Raw genomic sequence first — 20,683 nt, 5'->3', positions numbered from 1 at the left:
GAATTAGCAACTGTGTGACTTGAGCAAGTTTTTTAATATCTCTGTGCCTTTGTTTTCCTTTCTATAAAAATAGCGGTGTTAAATAGAACTTCAGTGGGTTGTCAGGGGAAATAAATGAGTTTACATGTACATTATGATTAGAATACTCCCTGACATGTGTTAAATACTTGTTAGCTACTGTTTCAAAATATCCTACACAGTTAACCAAAACTATCAAAATACGTGAGACATTCCAACATTTTATTTTCTACGGGCTAGCTTTCTCATGGAGTCAAGATGTGGTTTCAGAATCCTTCTTAATATACCATTCAATCAGTTTCACCAAGCAAGATGAAATCCTGTTTGCTAATTCAATCTTACTTGTCTGAACCAAAACAAGGCTTTAGAACCACCTTATGCCAACTCTGAAGTGTTCTCCATACTGCTTAGCTCTATTATTCCCTTGCCTTCAAGTCCCTCCTTCATTTTTTAAGATACAGTACACTTCAAAACCTACTTTAGGACTGCCCTAGTGGTCCAGTGGTTAAGAATCTGCCTGCTAGTGCAGGGACAGAGGTTCGATTCCTGGTCCCGGAAGATCCCACAGGCCAGGAGACCACACCCTGGAGCTCATGCTCCACAGCAAGAGTAGCCACTGCAGTGAGGAGCCAACTACAGAGCACTCCACCCCCGGCTCACCACCACTAGAGAGAGCCCGGCAACAAAGACCCAGTGCAGCAAAAAAGCAGTCAAATGAGTTTTAAAAAGGAAGTTCTCATTAAAAAGTAGCCACTTAATGCAAAAAAGGGGAAGTGTCTGACCTTAGGAATCTTACAAATGTATGATCAAACAGTTATCAAAAAATTCAGACTAATAATTACTGTGATTTTTTTAATGTGATAAATTTGTTTATGGAAGCACTTAGGAAAGAATGACTTTCTGAGCAGAAAGGTGGAGGCCCTGCTACTCTGAGAGGAGGGAGACAGCATTTTTTTTTAATTAATTTATTTATTATAATTGGAGGCTAATTACTTTACAACATTGTGGTGGTTTTTGCCATACATTGACATCAATCAGCCACTGGGCTGGATTGTCCCAGTGCACCAGCTTCAAGTGCCCTGTTTCATGGATCGGACTTGAACTGGTGATCTATTTCACGTATGGTAATATACATGTTTCAATGCTGTTCTCGCAAATCATCCCACCCTTGCCTTCTCCCACAGGGTCCAAAAGTCTGTTCTTTATATCTATGTCTCTTTTGCTGTCTCACATATAGGGTCGTTGTTACCATCTTTCTAAATTCCATATATTAATATACTGTATTGGTGTTTTTCTTTCTGACTTACTTTACTCCGTATAATAGGCTCCAGTTTCATCCACCTCTTTAGAACTGACTCAAAGCATTCTTGTTAATAGCTGAGTAATATTCCACTGTGTATATGTACAACAACTTTCTTATCCATTTGCCTGCCAGTGGACCTCTAGGTCACTTCCATGTCCTAGCTATTGTAAACAGTGCTGCAGTGAACATTGGGGTGCACGTGGGGAGACAGAATTTTGATTAAATTCTGAAGACACTTTAAGATTTGGACAGGAAAAAAGGGGGGAAGAAGGCAAGGATTTAGGGATCTGGAAAAGCAAAGACAAAGTTATATGGGTTACTGAAGATCAGTGAGAAGCGGTACCTTAGGGCTATATGGACCCAGTGGTTCTCAAATGTTAACCTACAAGCTAGAGCTGGGGTGGTTGTATCTTAGTTATGAGAAATTTATTTTTAAAATATAGATGTCCACTTCTGGCCACAATGAAGTAACAGGACAAGATTTTTCCTCCTGCTTGAAAGCAATGGACAAAATATATGAAACAGTGGTCTTAAAGATACTGGACATCAGATAACAAGGGACAATGAACCCTAAGAAACAAGAAATAAATGAGTTGACTAACTGCCCAGCTACTGCCTTGAGAGAGACTGCAGGTAGCCGTGCATGAAGGGCAAACCTAGGCAGATAACAGTAAACTTCAAGTTGATGAGATAGAGTCTAGGTCTATATAGAGCTCAGCAGCTAGAGTTCAGACTCCTTCCAAGTAACTTTACTGAGTTACAGAACAAATCTAAAGAATACTTACATGAAAACAATAATACCCACCATCCAAAGATAAAATGTCTAGCATCCAAACAAAAACTCAAGACATGCAGGACATGCAAAGAAGCATGAAATTATGACCCATACTGAAGAGAAAAAAATCAACTAAAACCTACCAGAACTAAAAAAAAAAACTAAAAGTAAATTTAAAAAAGTAAATTTATTTATGATCTAGCAATCCCACCCAGAGGAAACTATAGCTTGAAAAGATACACGCACCCTAGTGTTCATTGCAGTACTAGTTACAATAGCCAAGACATGGAAGCAACCTAAATATCCATCGACAGATGAATGGATAAATAAGATGTGGTATATATACACAGGGGAATATTGTTGTTCAGTCGCTAAGTCATGTCTGACTCTTTTGCGACCCCCTGGACTGTAGCCCTCCAGGCTCCTCTGTCCAAGGGATTTCTCAGTCAAGAATACTGGAGTCAGTTGCTATTTCCTTCTCCAGGGGGTCTTCCTGACCCAGGGATTGAACCCACATTTCCTACACTGCAGGCAGATTCTTTGCCACTGAGCCATTCCATTCCTCACAATGGAATATTAGTCATAAAAAAGAGCGAAATAATACCATTTGCAGCAACACAGGTGGATGTAGAGATTATCATACTAAATGAAGTAAGCTACACGGAGAAAGACAAATATCATATGATATTGTCTATATGTGGAATCTGTAAAAATGATGCAAATGAACTTACTTTTAAAACAGAAATAGACTCACAGGCATAGAAAACAAACTTATGGTTACCAAAAGGGAAGAGGGAAGATAAATTAGGAGTCTGGGATTAATATATACAACTATTATATATAAAATAGATAACCAACAAAGACCTACTGTATAGAACAGGGAACTATACTCAATATCTAGTAGTAACTTACAAGGGAAAAGAATCTGAAAAAGATTGTGTGTGTGTGTGTTCAACTGAATCACTTCTGTACTCCTAAAACTAACACAACATTTTAAATCAACTATATTTTAATTAAAGTTACCCAAACTGACACAGGTGTTAAGATTTAGCAAATAAGGGCAATAAATAATTATTTGAAATATATTCAATGTGTTCAAAAGTTAAATAGCAATAAAACAGGCTCAATCAAACTTCTAAAGATGAAAAGTACAACATCTAAGATGAAATAATAAACTTGTTGAGTTGATTGACCAATTAGACATTGCAAAAGGAAAGTTTAGTGAACATGAAGATGTGGCAATAAAACTGTCCAAAATAAAACACAGGGGACTTCCCTGGCAGTCCAGTGTTTAAGACTCACCACTTCCACTCCAGGAGACACAGGTTCAACCCCTAGTCAGGGAACTAAGATCCCCCATGCCGTGGGGTTAAAAAAAAAAAAAAAGAATATTTTTTAAAATACATACAGTATCAATGAGCTATAGGTCAATTTCAAGCAGCCTCATAATATCTATAATAATAAGTGCATAGTAGGAATCCCTAGAAGAATGAAGGCACATAAAAAATACTTGAAGAAATAATAGCCAATTTTTTTCCAAAGTTTTGTGAAAACTATAAACCCACAGATCCAAGAACCTCAACAAATCTGACACAGGAATCATGAAGAAAACCACAGCAAGGCATAACAGAATCACATCTTCAAAACAGTGAAAGTCTCAAAAGCATCTAGAATAAAAAGACATGCTTCATACCGAGAAACAAAGATAAGGATGGCAGGAGATTTATCATCAGAAACAATGCGCATGAGAACCACAGGAGAGCAACATTTTAAAGTAAAGAAAGGAAATTACTGTCAAGCTAGGACTCTAAACCTCAAAATGCACTACAGAAATGAAGGCAAAAGACAGATTTTCTTTTTCAGACATACAGAGGCTGAAATAATTGATGACTAGCATTTCCATACTATAAGAAATGTTAAAGAAAATCTTCGGGAAGAAGGAAAAAGAGATGGAAAAATAAAGCTACACAAAGCATAGGGAGCATTAGGAATGGTAAGAACATGGGCAAATATACAGGATTTTGTTATTATTTAAATCTCTTTAGAAGTTCATTGTTTAACAGTTAAACTATTGGACTACTAGAAATAATGACTTTATCAAGAGGGTACAAGATCAATACCAAAAAAATCAACTGTATTTCTACGTAATAGCAATGAAAATCAGAAATAGAAATTTTAAAAATAGTACCATTTACAGTACATCAAAAATATGAAATGTAGAAATAAATATGACCCCAAAAATGTGCAAGCCCTAAACACTGAAAGCTAAGGACGATGCTGAAAGGAATTCTGAAAGACCTAAATAAACAGAAGTCTATACCTTGTTCGTTGGTTAGAAGACTCTGATATTGTTAAGATGTCAATTCTCCCCCAGTTGATCTAAAGATACTTTGCCATCCAAATCAAAATCCCAGTAAACTATCTTATAGAAATTGACAAACTGATTCTCAAGTTTACATGGAAATGCAGAGGACCTAGAATAACCAAAACAACTTGAAAAAGAGCAAAGTTGGACCACTGAGGTGTCCAATTTCAAAACTTAGTAGAAAACTACTTAATCAAGATAGTATGTAATGGATGTTCAGTTCAGTCGCTCAGTTGTCTCCGACGCTTTGTGACCCCATCAACTGCAGCACGACAGGCCTCCCTGTCCATCACCAACTCCCGGAGTTTACTCAAACTCACGTCCATTGAGTTGGTGATGCCATCCAACCATCTCATCCTCTGTCATCCCCTTCTCCTCCTGCATTCAATCTTTCCCAGCATCAGGGTCTTTTCAAATGAGTCAGCTTTTCGCATGAGGTGGCCAAAGTATTGGAGTTTCGGCTTCAACATCAGTCCTTCCAAAGAACACTCAGGACTGATTTCCTTTAGGATGGACTGGTTGGATCTCCTTGCAGTCCAAGGGACTCTCAAGAGTCTTTCCCAAAACCACATTTCAAAAGCATCAATTCTTCGGTGCTCAGCTTTCTTTATAGTCCAACTCTCACATTCATACATGACTACTGGAAAAACCATAGCCTTGACTAGATAGACCTTGGATGACAAAGTAATGTCTCTGCTTTTGAATATGCTGTCTAGGCTGGTCATAACTTTCCTTCCAAGGAGTAAGCGTATTTTAATTTCATGGCTACAGTCACCATCTGCAGTGATTTTGGAGCCCCCAAAAATAAAGCCTGACACTGTTCCCACTGTTTCCCCATCTATTTCCCATGAAGTAATGGGACCAGATGCCATGATCTTCGTTTTCTAAATGTTGAGCTTTAAGCCAACTCTTTTATTCTCCTCTTTCACTTTCATCAAGAGGCTCTTTAGTTCTTCTTCACTTTCTTCCATAAGGATGGTGTCATCTGCATATCTGAGGTTATTGATATTTCTCCTGGCCATCTTGATTCCAGCTTGTGCTTCTTCCAGCCCAGTGTTTCTCATGATGTACTCTGCATGTATGTTAAATAAGCAGGGTGACAATATACAGCCTTGATGTACTCCTTTTCCTATTTGGAACCAGTCTGTTGTTCCATGTCCAGTTCTAACTGTTGCTTCCTGACCTGCATATAGGTTTCTCAAGAGACAGATCAGGTGGTCTGGTATTCCCTTCTCTTTCAGAATTTTCCACAGTTTATTGTGATCCACACAATCAAAGGCTTTGGCATAGTCAATAAAGCAGAAATAGATGTTTTTCTGGAATTCTCTTGCTTTTACGATGATCCACCGAATGTTGGCAATTTGATCTCTGGTTCCTCTGCCTTTTCTAGAACCAGCTTGAACATCTGGAATTTCATGGTTCACGTATTGCTGAAGCCTGGCTTGGAGAATTTTGAGCATTGCTTTACTAGGATGTGAGATGAGTGCAAAACACAACAGAAAGTCCAGAGATAAACCCACATATATATATGGACAACTGAGTTTGACAAGATGCAAAGGCAATTTAGTAAAGAGAAGATTGTTTTCTCAACCAATGATGCTGGTACAATTAGACATTTACATGCAAAAATGTGATATTTCAGTCCATTCCTTGCACCATGTATAAAAATGGATCATATACCTATACGTAAAGTCTAAGATTATAAAACTTCTAGAGCAAAACATAGATAAAATCTTTGTGATTTTACATCAGGCAAAATGTCTTAAATATGATGCTAAAAGCGTAATTCCTAAAATTTAAAAACTGATGAATTATACTTAATCAAAATTCAGAAATTTGAGTCTTCAGAATGTACTATTAAGAGAAAAAACAAGCAACAGACTCGGAGGCAATATTTGTAAGTCATATATCTGATAAAGAACTTAGAATATATAATAAGGAATGTAAATCAATTTTTTAAAATATTTGTTTGTGTCTGTGTCAGGTCTTAGCTGTGGTTCATTGCAGCCTTAGTTGTTTTGAGGCATGTGGGATCTTAGTGTCCCAACCGGGGCTTGAACCCGTGTCCCCTGCATTGAAAGGCAGATTGTTAACAGTGCACTGGACCTCCAGGGAAGTCCCTAATTCAGTTTTTAAATTGGCAAAAGATTTAAACATATACTTTACCAAAGAAGATATATGGGTAGCAACCAAGCACATTAAAAGATGCTCACCATCACTGTCATTAGGAAATGCAAATTTAAACCCAATGAAATGCCTTTATATACCTAACAGATTGGCTACAATTAAAAGACTGATCATACCAAGTGTTGATGAGGATATAGAGGAGCTGAAACTTATGGTGGGGATGTAAAACTATACACTTTGTTACCATATGACTTAATTCCATTTGCAGATATTAATATATACACAAGAAATTCACACAAAAACTTGTACACAAATATTCATGACAGTGTTATTCATAATAGATGAAAGTGAAAACAACCCAAATGTCCACCAAATGGTGAATGGATAAGGAAAATGTGGTATATCCATACAATGGAATATCATCCAACGATAAAAAGGAATGTAGTACAGATACGTGCTACAACGTGGGTGAAGGAGGAAAACATTATGCTTAAAAAGAAAGTCGAGAAAAGACCACATAGTATATTATTTCATTTATATGAAATGTCTAGAATGGGTAGATTAGAAATTAGATCAGTGGCTGCCTAAGGCTAGGGAGGGGGTTTGGGGTAAGGAGTGGGGAGTGACTGCTAATGGCTACAGGGTTTCTTTGGAGCACAAGTGTTTTAAATTTAGATTGTGATAATGGGTGCATAACCTGTAAATCAACTAAAAAACACTGAATTATACACTTTAAATGGGTGCATTATAGGTTGTATGAATTATTGATATATCTTAGAAAAGCTATTTTAGAAGTTTGATAGTTTCTTACAAGTTAAATATAACCCTACGGTAGAATCCAGCCAGTCTGTTCCTAGGTAATCGTCAAAGAGAACTGAAAACACTTGTCCACACAAAGACTGTACTGTGTTCATAGTAACTTTCATCTGTAATAACCCCAAACTGGAAACCTCCCAAATGTCCATCAGCTGGAGAGTGGATAAACAAATTTGAGTGTATTCCCACATTGAAAGACTCCTCAGCAACAAAAAGGAATCAGCTGTTTATACACAGCAACAACATGGACACACCTCAGAGTAATTATGCTGAATAATATAAGGGACCCAAAAAAGTACGTATTTCATGATTCCATTTATATAAAATTCTAGAAAATACAAGTTAATCTGTGATGGTCAGCCGTTGCCAGGGGAAAGCAGAAGGAGGACAAGGAGAGGCAGGAAGAAGTGATTCCAACAGATTACAGGAACTCTGAAGGGAGTAATGTTCATTGCCTTGACTGGGGATAGTTTCACAGTTATATACACACATCAAAACATCAGCAGTGGACTTCTCTGGTGGTACAGTGGATAAGAATTCACCTGCAAATGCAGAGGACATGGGTTCAATCCCTGGTCCAGGAAGACTCCACATGCTGCAGAGCAACTAAGCCCACGCTCCACAACTACTGAGCATGAGCACCTGGAGCCTGCGCTCTGCAACAAGAGAAGCCACCCCAAAGCACCAAAACGAAGAGCCGCAACTGGAGAAAACCTACGTCTAGCACCGAAAACCCAGAGCAACCAAAAATAAATAAATTATTTTTAAAGTTCAGTAGTTATTATATGTCAATTATACCTCTCTAAGGGCTTCCCTGGTGGCTCAGTGGTAAAGAGTCATCCTGCAATGCTGGATACTTGCAGGAGACGCAGGTTCGATCCCTGGGTCAGGAAGATCCCCTGGAAAAGGAAATGGCCACCTGCTCCAGTATTCTTGCCTGGGAAATTCCATGCAAGAAGCTTGGCGGGCTGCAGTCCATGGAGTGGCAAAGAGACAGACGTGACAGAGCGACTAAACAGCAACAAAAAACCTCACTGAACAGAAAAATGAAAAAGCAAAAAAAGAAAAACACAGATCCTAGGACCGTGTTCTTAGAGATTCTGATTCAGTAGATCTGGGTGTGATCTGAATAATATTTTAGTTGTAACAGGTTCTTCAGGTGCTTCTGATGGTCAGTCACACTGGGGGACCCAGGGCTGGAGTGCAGGCCAGTGGTTCTGTTTTTATGAATCACCTGTGGACTTGTCCAAATGCAAATTCTGGTTAGTAGGTCTGGTGTGGGACCCCAGAATTCTGCATGTTAACACGATTTCAGTTGAGGCCAGTGCTGCTGATTCGGTGACCACACTTTGCCAGGAGCAAGAATAGGGAAACTAGACTTACGTTACGTATGAAAGAATCCAGGAAGAAAGCAAAGCAATGGGAGAAATGGGCGAAAGGGGTCAAAAGGTAAAATAAAGTATTACTGCTTCCCTCGTTTAAAAATAAAAAGCAAAGCAAGAAAGACACTGGCAGGGAGAAACTTTCATAGATGATAGATATGTTTACGGCATAGAATGTGGTGATGGTTTTATGGGTGTATACTTTTCTCCAGATTCGGCAAGTTGTATATATTCAGTTCAGTTCACTCACTCAGTCGTGTCCAACTCTTTGCGACCCCATGAATCGCAGCACGCCAGGCCTGCCCATCACCAACTCCCGGAGTTCACTCAGACTCACGTCCATCGAGTCGGTGATGCCGTCCAGCCATCTCATCCTCTGTCGTCCCCTTCTCCTCCTGCCCACAATCCCTCCCAGCATCAGAGTCTTTTCCAATGAGTCAACTCTTCGCATGAGGTGGCCAAAGTACTGGAGTTTCAGCTTTAGCATCATTCCTTCCAAAGAACACCCAGGGCTGATATCCTTTAGAATGGACGGTTGGATCTCCTTGCAGTCCAAGGGACTCTCAAGAGTCTTCTCCAACACCACAATATACATTAAATATGTACAAAACTTTGTATGTCAATTACACCTCAAAAGTGATTTTTTAAAATGTTTTATGTTATGTAAACATGTCTAACATCTTCATATATATTCTTCCCTGAAGAAAAAGGAGAAAAGAATAAAAAGCAGTGGGGCCAGATGGTGGAGGGTAATACAAAGTAATCTCAGACATTTCAGGGACTTTCTGGTCCAGTGGTTGAGAATCCACCTTCCAATGCAGGGGACCTGGGTTAATTGCCCCATGGCAACTAAAGCCCACCTGCCATAATGAAGACCCAGCCCAGCTCCCCTTCCCCCCCACTCCCCGCTCCAAAAAAAAAATCTCGGATGTTTCAACTTTTTATTAGCCACTGTAAATATTTTAGGAAGGATGTGTTTGAGGAAGGTGACCAGCAGCAGTATGAAGGAGAGACCGATTCAGCAAAGAGATACCTGCCAAAAGGTATTGCAAAAACAGACAGAGGATGTGAACAGGTTATTCACGTTCTCTCCTCTCTCTCTCTGCACTGAAACTGGGGCACAGCTGATTCCACATGTTGAAATCCAGCTGTGGGGGAAACAAGCATATAGATACTGGAGCCAGGAAAAACGAGTGTGTGCAGGAACACCTGGAGGAGGTGGAGTAACAGCATCCACAGAGGCAGGGGGAAGTACCTTGGGGAGCTGCATCACTAGGCCTGGCCAAGCCCACCTCTTTACCGCGTCTTTACCAAGGCTTCCCACTCTCCATCCCCACTGCTCTAGGAAGCAGGCACAGTTGTGATTGGTAAAGTTTTGAGCACTGCCATGGGTCGGATTGGGTCCTCCCCCTCCCCAAAATAGGTTTAAGTCCTAACCCCCAGCACCTCAGAATGTGACCTTGTTTGGAAAATTGTTACAGATGTGACTGGCTAAGAGGAGGTCATATTGGCCTTGGAAACTAATACAGCCACCCCCTGCAATACGGGTATATTCACTTATAAATTACATGTATCAATATATGTACCACTTCTTTAATGTTTTGTAAAATCACATAGAATTTTAAAGGATGGGACTTATTGGTAACATAATATTTTTAAATTATTTTTACTTCATTAATGACACAAAAAATTATTATCAAGAAATAAAAAGACATGGGGGAAACCGAAAAGCATATTACTAAGTGAAACCAATCTGCAAAGGTTACATAGTGTATGATTCCAACTATATGACATTCTGGAAAAGGAAACAATGGAGACAGTAAAAAGATACCCTTTATAATACTATAATGATGGATACATGTCAGTATTCATTTGTCCAAAACCACAGAATGTACACCAGCAAAGATGAACCCTAGTTTTAAAGGACTTTGGGTGATTGTGATGCCATAGATGTAGGTTCATCGGTTGTAACAAATGTGCCATTCTGTTGAAAATGGAGCAGGCTGTGCAGGTGTCATGGCAGGCGATGAATGGGAAACTTCAGCACTGTCCTCTCGGTTTTGCCATGAACCCAAAACTGCTCTAAAAATTAATCTTAAAAAAATCCTTCAATGAGCAGTGTTATTAAATAAGGGCTTCCCAGGTGGCATTAGAACCCACCTGCCAATGCGGGAGACACAAGAGACACAGGTTCAATCCTTGGGTCGGGAAGATCCCCTGGAGGAGGGCTGGCAACCCACTCCAATATTCTTGACTGAAGAATCCCATGGACAGAGGAGCCTGGTGGGCTACAGTCCATAGGGTCACAAAGAGTCAAACACGACTGAGGCAGCTTAGTACACGTACACATTATTAAATAAGCATTATTATATTTTAAAACCCTGGTTAAATATCATGCCACAGAAATGCAAAGATTTTTTTTCAACTCAGCAATTTTACTTTAATGTTATGTTTGCTCATAAATGACTCTGAAAAAGCTGATATGCAAGAGACTAACATGCTGCAGTCTAAAGCAACGTCAAGGCCAATGAAAACGTCTCTTCAGGAAAGAGACTGTACTCTAAATCTCCCCCACCTGGGGCAAGAGCAGCAGAAGTGGGTACTGGGACAGACAAATAAATACACATGATCTTGGCTTTCCCACCAGGGCTGGCGGCCCAGGACCCCAAGGCACATGATCGGAGGTCGATTGCTTGGAACTTCCAAAGCCTCGCAAATGTTTGGGTCTTTGAGGGCAAGGCTGAGGTTTTGGGAGGGCACATGTGCCAGCTGGAAGGGCCCTCAGCCAGCTCCCTCCTCCCACTCCAGCCCCAGGGAGAGCCTAACTCCCTGCTGGCCAGGCCTGCTGGGCCCTGGGATGGGGGCAGACTTTCACCCCAGCAGCCCCTGCCAAAGGGACATTTTGGTGTTCCCTGCCATGCAGTGTCAGGTGCTGAGGCCTGGCAGTGGCCCTGAAGCAGAAATAAGTCAAATGCGCATGAAAAATGGTGATTGCCCAAGACACTATTAGTTATACTGGCACAGGGTTGTCATTCTTCTCAGGGGGTAGATTTGTGATTGCTGGGCCTTAGGAAGAGGGAGTGGGGGGCTGTTGAGGCACCTTGTCAGGATGGAATGGCAGGTGGGAGGAGGAGACAAGGGTCCCGAGGCAGGGGGTAGGGGCCTGGCACCTGCAACTACCGGTACCTTTATGTTTATTTCCAGAGCGTGGGATGCGCTGGGGAGGGCGGGGTGCATGGTGCTGGCAGCCTCTACCCAGTAGTGTGTGTGCTGGGGGCAAGAGTGGGGCGAGGAAGGGCAAGGGCCCAAGCATCTGTAGCGAGGTCCAAATAGGAATCTGCCCTAAAGGTGGCCAAAGCAGCCCACCTGTAACACAGCCCTGCTCCCAAAGGCAAAGGGCCAGCCCAGCAGGGTGACCTCCCAGGCATGGCCAAGCCAGGCTGAACCCAGCCACAGCAGGAGATGCAAGGGAAAGTGGTGGTAATGAACAGTGTTAGGAGAAGTGGGTGCAGCCAGGGCCCATCCATCAGAAGGCAAAGTAGCACTCCTTGGGATGGCCCACATGGTCCAGGCAAGTATACTGGCTCGTGGGCAGGGGTCTGCACATCTGTACCAGCAGGCTCCTCTTCCAGGGATGGAAGGTAGTAGAGATGGAAGCCCTGGCTGTATTTCTAGGCTTCAGGGGCTCTGTCCACCATGTACCAGAGCTTGAAGCATGCAGAATGCTCATTCCTCAGTTTCTCCAGCTCAGGCTGCAGCACGATGTCCTTCTCGGTCTGGTTGGCAAGCAGCAGGTGACACACTGTGCAATCGCTGGGGTCCTTCATGATGGCATGGATCACCTGCAGCATTGAAGTGGTGCCGGTCCCTCCAGCAATCATGCCCACAGACTTCAGCGTCTTGAAGACAGGGTTGGATTTCTTGTCCAGAGAGATGGCAAACTTCGCTTTGCCCTGGTAGACCAGCAGCCCATTGGAGCCCCAGCACTCAAATGGTGTCTCCAGTCTTTGTGCTTTCCACGTACTGGGGCATCTTTCCTCCAGAGGGAAATGTGGGATGGGTGTCTTTAAAGTAAACCTTGACGACCAGGTCCACAAAGCCCTGGTCATCATCACTGGAAACACGCGTGTAGGGCCAAAGGACCAGGTTCCTATTGATTCAAGCAGAGACGTAGATGTGCTGGCCAACGGGGAGGCCCAGGATGTGCTGGGGTGACGGCAGAGCAAAGCAGAACCGCCGGGTATCCTGGCTGATGACCTTCTTGTTGATGAGCCACAGCGGGTACTTGATGTCCCAACTCTGGAGCATGATGGCCGGGGTGGAGCACTGAAACAGCTTCCCGAGGAGGCTGCACAGGAGCCAGACTGGGGACAGGACCCTGTGGCCCAGGGTGCCCAGCTGGGCCCCCATATTGGCACCACTCTGCACTCACTCCACAGCCACCACCACCAAGACCCGCAAAGATGTACTTTTAAGTTCAGTTATTTTCCATAGAAATTTTTTTCTTAACCACTTAAAATATGAAATTAAAAAAGTGATGTCCAGTTTCAACTGGAAGAATTGCATCATTGTCTGTGTGTGTGTGTGTGTGCTTGTGTGTGTGTGCACGTGTGCACACGCACTCAGTCTCTTCAGTCGCATCTGACTCTTTATGAGGCTATGGACTATAGCCCGCCAGGCTCCTCAGTCCATGGGATTCTCCAGGCAAGAATACTGGAGTGGGTTGCCATTTCCTCTCCCAGGGGATCTTCCCCACTCAGGGATGGAACCCGTGTCTCCTGTGTCTCCTGCATTGCAGGCAGATTCTTTACCCTCTGAGCCACTGGGGAAGCCCCATAATTGTCTATGCTCATTCCAATTATCCAAAAGATTTGTTGTACTATGGCTATTAATTCCCACCTTCCCTAACATCAGTCAGTTGTTCTTGCAAACTAATCAGAAAGTGTTAACAATCAGTAAGTTTAAAATTTACTAAAACTCTCCACTGAGAAATTTTAAATCAGATGAGAAAAGTGTTTTCTGGCTTTTTTAAGTGTGAACTGAAAAGAGTTACTTCATCTTCTTCAGCAGCAAAAATCACATAATGATGGAATGATTTCCAATAACCAGTTTTCAAAATGCCCTTTTCAAAGCATGAGTGTTTTTGGAAAAGCAGTTACATTCTCACTTCTTAAGAGAAAAATACTACTGTGTCTTCAAAGGGACATATTTTGTGTTTGTTTTTCAGCATCTATAAAGTAGCTTACTAGTGAAAGCCTATTGTTATCACAGAAAAAAAACAGACACCCAACTGTTTTTAAAAGAGAAATACATAAACTAATCAGTAAATGAGCAAAAAAGGAGAGGAATCCCTCTCGCTCATTTCAGGACTTACAGCTCCAGTGGTACTGTGTGGTATTGGTGGAGAGATAGACACACTGATCAATGAAACAAAAAGGAGAAGCCAGAAAGAGTTCCATGAAACTACAGCCACCTGATTTTTGACAAGGTATAAAAGCAACTCAGTGAAGGAAGAATGGTCTATTCAGCAATTTATTCTGATATTCACAAACAAAAAGAAAATCTGAACCTCATGCTTTAACTAACCAACTCAAATAAATCACATATTTAAATGTAAAGTGCAAAACATAACTTTAGAAGATAACATAGAGATTAAATTCAAGACTTAGGGCTCAGTGAAGAGTTCTTAGACATGACACCATGACTCGTAAAAGGAAAAAACTGATAAACTAGACCTCATCAAAACTAAAAACTTTTGCTCTGTGAAAGACTCCGCTAAGACAATCAAAACATAAGCTACAGACTGAGAGAATATCTGTAAACTACATATTCTATAAAGGACTAGGTCTGGGATATATAAAGAAGTCTCAAAATTTAACAGTTAAAAAAAATCTAATTATAAAAAAAATAAAAAATTAAAAAAAAATCTAATTAGATAAGTGGGCAAAATTCATGAACAGATATTTCACTGAAGAGGATACATAAATGGCAAATAAGCACATGGAGAGATGTTTAACATCATCAGCCCACTAGGGAAATGCAAGGTAAGACCATGATGAGATCACACACGTGGAGCACAGCTAAAATTAAAAGTGACAGTGGACTCCCCTGGTGGTCCAGTGGTTGAGAATCTACCTGCCAACTTAGGGGACACAGGTTCGATCCCTGGTCCAGGGAGACTGCACATGTTGCGGGGCAGCTAAGCCCACACGCCTCAACTTCTGAAGCCTGTGTGCCCAGAGCCCGTGCTCTACAAGAAACGCCACCGTAATGAGAAGCCCGCACACCACAGCTAGAGAGTAGCCTCCACCTGCCACAGCTAGAGAAAGCCCGAGTGCAGCAACAAAGACCCAGCTCAGCCAAAAATAAATAACTGTTTTAAAAAATAGCGACAACACCAAAAGCTGGCGAGGATGTGGAAAACTGAATTGTTTACACAGTACTGGGAGGACAGTGAAATGGAACGGCCATCCTGGAAAACATTTTGGCTGGTTCTTAAAAAAACTAAATATGCAACTACCATACAACTCAACCAACTTGCTCTTGGGCATTTATCCTAGAAAAAATGAAAACTCAAGTTCACAAAACTATACTTACGTTTTAAAAAACCTGTACACAAATGCTTACTGGAACTTTATTTGTAATAACCAAAAACTGGAAACAATACAGATATCCTCCAGCAAGTGAACAATTGAACTAGTGGTGGTATACCATCCGTACCATCGAATACTACCCAGCAATAAAAATGAATAAGCTGTTGATAAATGCAGCAACCTACATGACTCTCCAGAGACTCATGCTGAGTGAAGAAAGCTAATCCTAAATGGCTGTACACTGTATTATTCCATTTATATAACATTCTTGAAGTGAGAAAATTATAGAAACAGAACAGATTAATGGGGTTGCCGGGAGGGTGGAAGAAAAGGGGGTATGGCTATAAAAATGAAACTGTGAGGAATCTTTGTGATGTTGGAAATATTTTGTACTTTGACTGTATCAGTGTGGATATCCTGATTAGGATACTGTACTGTGGTTTTGTCAGCTGTTACCATTGGGGGTAACTAGTTAAAGGGTATATGAGACCTATAGGTATTTATTTCCTACAGTGTGAATTAATAATTATCTAAAAAGTTTAATTTTTTAAAGTTTCTAATAAATAAATGGGTAGATAGGGGTTCTAATATTTTCTGCCCACACCCTAATGAATTTTTGGCATACCCAATTTGAGAGATCATTGGCATCCCAGGATGCTAGTCCCTACCCAATCTTTGGGTCCCTTTAGCTATTCTCAATGTTCTCTTGAAGTTATCTTTCTTAAATGCAAATTTGATCACGTTATTTCCCAAAATCATTAGTCTTGGGACATAAGGACCTTCTGGCTTTAGTCCTTTATCCAGTATATACACCTGGACACCAAACTACTCACAGTTGCCAGTCGTGCAGAACTCTGAGGTACCTGAGAATGGGCACAAAGACCTCTCGATATGCTTCTCTCTGGTTAACTTATTTCTAAACTTACCAGGTGCCCTAGCACATATTCGGAACACAATAAATCTTGATTTAAAAGTTTATTGCCTTTGCTTATTGCCTCCTAAGAGTCCAGAGATGTTGATTCTGTGCTGTGTTCGGAACACTAACCTGCTATCACTCCTGCCAGGTACACCAGCCCCACGCGGAGGCCTTTATGGACCATTTCCAAGGGGATGCCCAGCCCGAGCTGCATGATGAGATTCCCCAGGATGTGCTGGACTCTGCAGAGACAAAAGCCATTGTCAAACATTAGGACTAGCCCAGGCAGTTATCTCCTTGGGAGGGTAACAGGCACTGATATGTTGTTTCTAGTTAAGAACATGCTTAATGTGAATTCCATTTTCTAATTTTGTTGGGTGACTTTTTAAGAGATAAAATCTTGAGCTTCAATATGTGAAGCAGATAAAAGGACATTTTAGAAATACACATTTACTTTATGAGTTTTGTTTTACAATAATTACTGATAATGTCAAACAGAGCAGTGAGGAAGCTTTAAGGAATGGAATATAAGCTTGCAATTATGGGTTTAGCTGACAGTTGCCATCACATGTCAGCCTCAGCACTTGATTTTGTTTTAGTTGCACAGTAATATTGAGAGAATACTAATTCACTCATATTGTATTGAAATTTCAGTAGGTTTTTAAACATCTCTTGCAAGCTCAGGGTAGTCTTTAATAAAACAGAGGTGGGACTTCCCTGGTGATCCAGTGGCTAAGATAGCACTCACTCCTAATGCAGGAGGCCTGGATTTGATCTCTGGTCAGGGAACTAGATCCCACATGCCACAGCTAAGACCTGGCACAGCCAAAGAAAGAAATAAAACAGATATGGCAAGAGAAACCTCATTCCCAGTTCTGTATTTAAAAGGTTTTAAATTTACCAGAATGGAAAAAAAAAAAAAATGTTTACCTAGTAACACTAGCTAAACTTGGTTTCTCTCATATAAATATACTATAATTTGGTATATAACATTGTTGAATACAAATGCTTTTTATTATAGTTTATAAATATGGAAAAATATTTTTAAGTGGAAATTGACATTATTTTGCTTGTCAAACCCCACAAGCATCTATGGAAACTCTCTGAATGTCACTTGGCAAATTTCCATATAACAGTAATCCTTAATTTAGTTGCTATGTAGCAAAATGCTTTAGTTTTTTAAGTGGGCATAGTGATCAGAATTCTTAGCGAGGTCGTAAAAGGCTATTAGCGTTTAAGAGACTGTAAGCAAAACTAAAAGGCAGGCACTGCATCACCCATTGCTTGTATTATTCTAAATAAACTATTCTACACCCATCAAAATGTTGATGAATTATGTTTTTAACTTTGGCAGAGGTGGGGAGGAAGGCACTGGCAATTCACATTTTACACGGAACATTTAACAGCACCACACAACGTGGGGGACACAATTCTGGTTTGGTGACAATTTGGTCTCTTCTCATTGATATTCCTACGTAAATACCAATATTAGGCAGTTACGATTCAAAGTACACTGGACTTGGAGTCAGCACTAATGAGTTGAGATCCTCACTCTGCAAATGACTGCATCCCGTAAGCCTCACACAAAACAGCGGGAGCAGCGCTTGCCTCCTAGGGTTGCCAGGAGCATCAAACAAGATTATGGATATAAAAGTGCCTGGTCGATAATAAGAGCTTCCCTGGTGGCTCAGAGGTTAAAGCGTCTGCCTGCAATGCGGGAGACCTAGGTTCGATCCCTGGGTCAGGAAGATCCCCTGGAGAAGGAAATGGCAACCCACTCCGGTATTCTTGCCCGGAGAATCCCATGGACGGAGGAGCCTGGTGGGCTACAGTCCACAGGGTCGCACCACCTACAGCACAGGGAACTGTGCTCAATGTTCTGTAACCTCATTGGGAAAAGAATTTGAAAAAGAATAAATACATGTACATGTATAACTGATTCACTTTGTTGTACACCTGAAACTAACATAGCGTTGTTAATCAACTATAGTCCAATATAAAATAAAGAGTTATAATAATAAAATACCAAACAAATGTTCAGGGTTATGGTTACTTGCAGTCACCTCTGACATCAGTGACTCAACTGTCATTGCTTACCCAGCATGAACCAGCATGTACGAGATAAATCTCCAGGCTTCCTCCCGCTTCTCAGGACGGTAGATAAAGGGACTCTCCAAGATGCCTGTATCCAAGGTGATCCACTGTTTCTGAGGCTTCCATACAGCATAGTAAATAAATACCGCCAGCTGACAGGGAGGGGCAGACACTAAAGTTAACCATACCTGCTGCAGAAAGCGGCCCCATTAAAGCCCACGGGCACTACCTCTGTTTGAAACAATTTGCTCGTAAGAGCAATTTGCTCCACAGCATGTGCTCAGATGGCAGAATTCAATTCCCTGCTGTATATCTGACCATCTCCTGCTTCTTCCAGCAGTTAGGAGCAGCCCTAGACCAAACTTCAAAGAAGAGTCTCCCTTGAACCCACTTTCCCCTCCTCTGCCCTCCTCTTCCCACCTTCACCACTTGATCACTCATCTGCAACTTAATAGGAAATTAGGTCACCGCTGGCTTCTGAAAAATAGAGGGAAAGGGGAAAATAGTGACTTTACAGTGGGAAAACCTGGCAAACAGGACCTGAACCAAGTGATGAAGGCTTATGTCACAGGGATGGCATGTGGATGCCCCCATTCCTGAATGTGATGTGATGAGAAGGGCACTTCACTTCTGTGGTCTTCCTCCCCCAAACCCATAACTCCAGTCTAACCGTGAGAAGAAATATCAGACAAACCCAGACAGAGGGACATTGTACAGGATACCTGGGCAGTACTCCTCAAGACGATCAAAAGCATGGAAAGCAAAGACAGAGAGAGGGTCAGAGATCAGAGCAGACCAGGGAGATGTGACAAGTAGACACAGCGTGACTCCCTGGGTTCGAAAGTACAGAAGGACAGAAAGAGGTCACCAATGGAAAAACTGGTGAGATTCAAATAGGCCTGGAGTTTAGCTAATACTAATATATCAATATGAGTTTCCTAGTTTTGACAAATGTAAAACTGTGGAAATGTAAGATATTAACATTGGGAGAAACTATCTCTGTAACTTTGCTATAAAGCTAAAATTACTCCAAAATAAAAAAATTTGCTTAAAATTTTTTTGGCAGCACCACTCAGCCTGCAGGATCTGAGTTTCTTGACCGGGGACTGAACCCAGGCCCCTGCAGTAAAAGTATCAAATTCTAACCTCTGAACTGCCAGGGAGTTCCGTCATTTTTTTATGTACAGTCTGTCACCTCCAGCGAAATATTGAGTAGAAATGGTGATGGTGGGAATTCTTGTCTTATTTCTGATTCTAAAGGAAAAAAACGATTTTAACATTTCACTGTTTGTAGTATTAAGCCCCTAAGATGGTCCTCAAGGGTCCTCACCACTTCATAGTCACACCCTTGAACAGGTTCCTCCTTCAGTGACTCAGGGCTGGTTTCTGTGTCTGCCCCAACCAACACAGCATTGACAGAAGCTTCTTTCAGGAACGCCCCATTGGGGCCTTATCTTTATATAAGCCATAAGAGGCCAGGTCCCTACGATAGTTAAATTTATGTGTCAACGTAACTAAACCACAGTATTTGGTCAAATATCATTCTACATGTTTCTGTGACTTTGAATAAAGCAGACTACCCTCCGTAATGCGGGTGAGCTCCTATCAGTTGAAGGCTTAATAGAACAAACACTCCTTGAGCAAGAAGGAATTGTGCCAACAAATGGCCTTTGAACTTCAACTTATCCCCTGGTTGCTAGTCTGCAGGCCCACCCTGTAGATTTTAAATTTGCCAAGCCTCTGCAATTACATAAACCAATTCCTTAAATCAATCTCTCTCTCTATCTCTCCCCCCATATATGTGTGTACATAGATGATAGATTGTGTGTGTGTGTGTACATCCTATTGATGCTGCTTCTTTAAAGAACCCTGACTAATACAGTCCTTGATAAAAAAAAGTTGAGGCATCAGTGGGCACTAAGAGAATAACATCAGAAACTTTCTCATACTCTTAAGTCGGGGCTTCCCTGGTGGCTCAGAGGGTAAAAAAAATCCACCTGCAATGCAGGAGACCTGAGTTCAATCTCTGGATCAGGAAGATCCCCTAAAGAAGGGAATGGCAACCCACTCCAGTATTCTTGCCTGGAGAATTCCATGGAGAGAGGAGCCTGGAGGGCTACAGATCATGGGGTCACAAAGAGTTGGACATGACTGAGTGACTAAACACACAATGCCCCTAAGTCACATCCCACAGGCAGCCATACTCTGTCAATTCCTTTATGAGGCATCATGGTGTGGGAGAAAAAGCTGGGTGAGATGAGGCTCAGGAGAAGCCCAGTCCTGGTTAAATAACT

The 20,683-nt window shown here is 41.5% G+C and overlaps 1 protein-coding gene and 1 pseudogene across 4 annotated transcripts in view; both read right to left on the bottom strand.

Moving 5' to 3' along the window:
• The window catches only part of RHBDL2 (rhomboid like 2), a 58,361-nt gene that overhangs the window by 9,503 nt on the left and 28,175 nt on the right, over positions 1 to 20,683 (bottom strand). For all 4 annotated transcript variants that reach the window (XM_061412445.1, XM_061412447.1, XM_061412443.1 and 1 more), the window contains 2 exons: positions 18,393 to 18,541; positions 16,425 to 16,537 (listed from right to left, as the gene is read on the bottom strand). In XM_061412445.1, coding sequence (XP_061268429.1) covers positions 16,425 to 16,537; positions 18,393 to 18,541 — 262 coding nt within the window. The remainder of the gene's footprint in view (positions 1 to 16,424; positions 16,538 to 18,392; positions 18,542 to 20,683) is intronic.
• Positions 162 to 16,418, bottom strand: LOC133244803 (NADH-cytochrome b5 reductase 3-like; annotated as a pseudogene).

The sequence above is a fragment of the Bos javanicus genome, chromosome 3 (assembly GCF_032452875.1).
Source record: "Bos javanicus breed banteng chromosome 3, ARS-OSU_banteng_1.0, whole genome shotgun sequence".
NCBI classification, from domain to species: domain Eukaryota; kingdom Metazoa; phylum Chordata; class Mammalia; order Artiodactyla; family Bovidae; genus Bos; species Bos javanicus.
The sequence above is the reverse complement of the archived record's forward strand: the minus strand, read 5'-3'. Positions and strand labels throughout refer to the sequence as shown.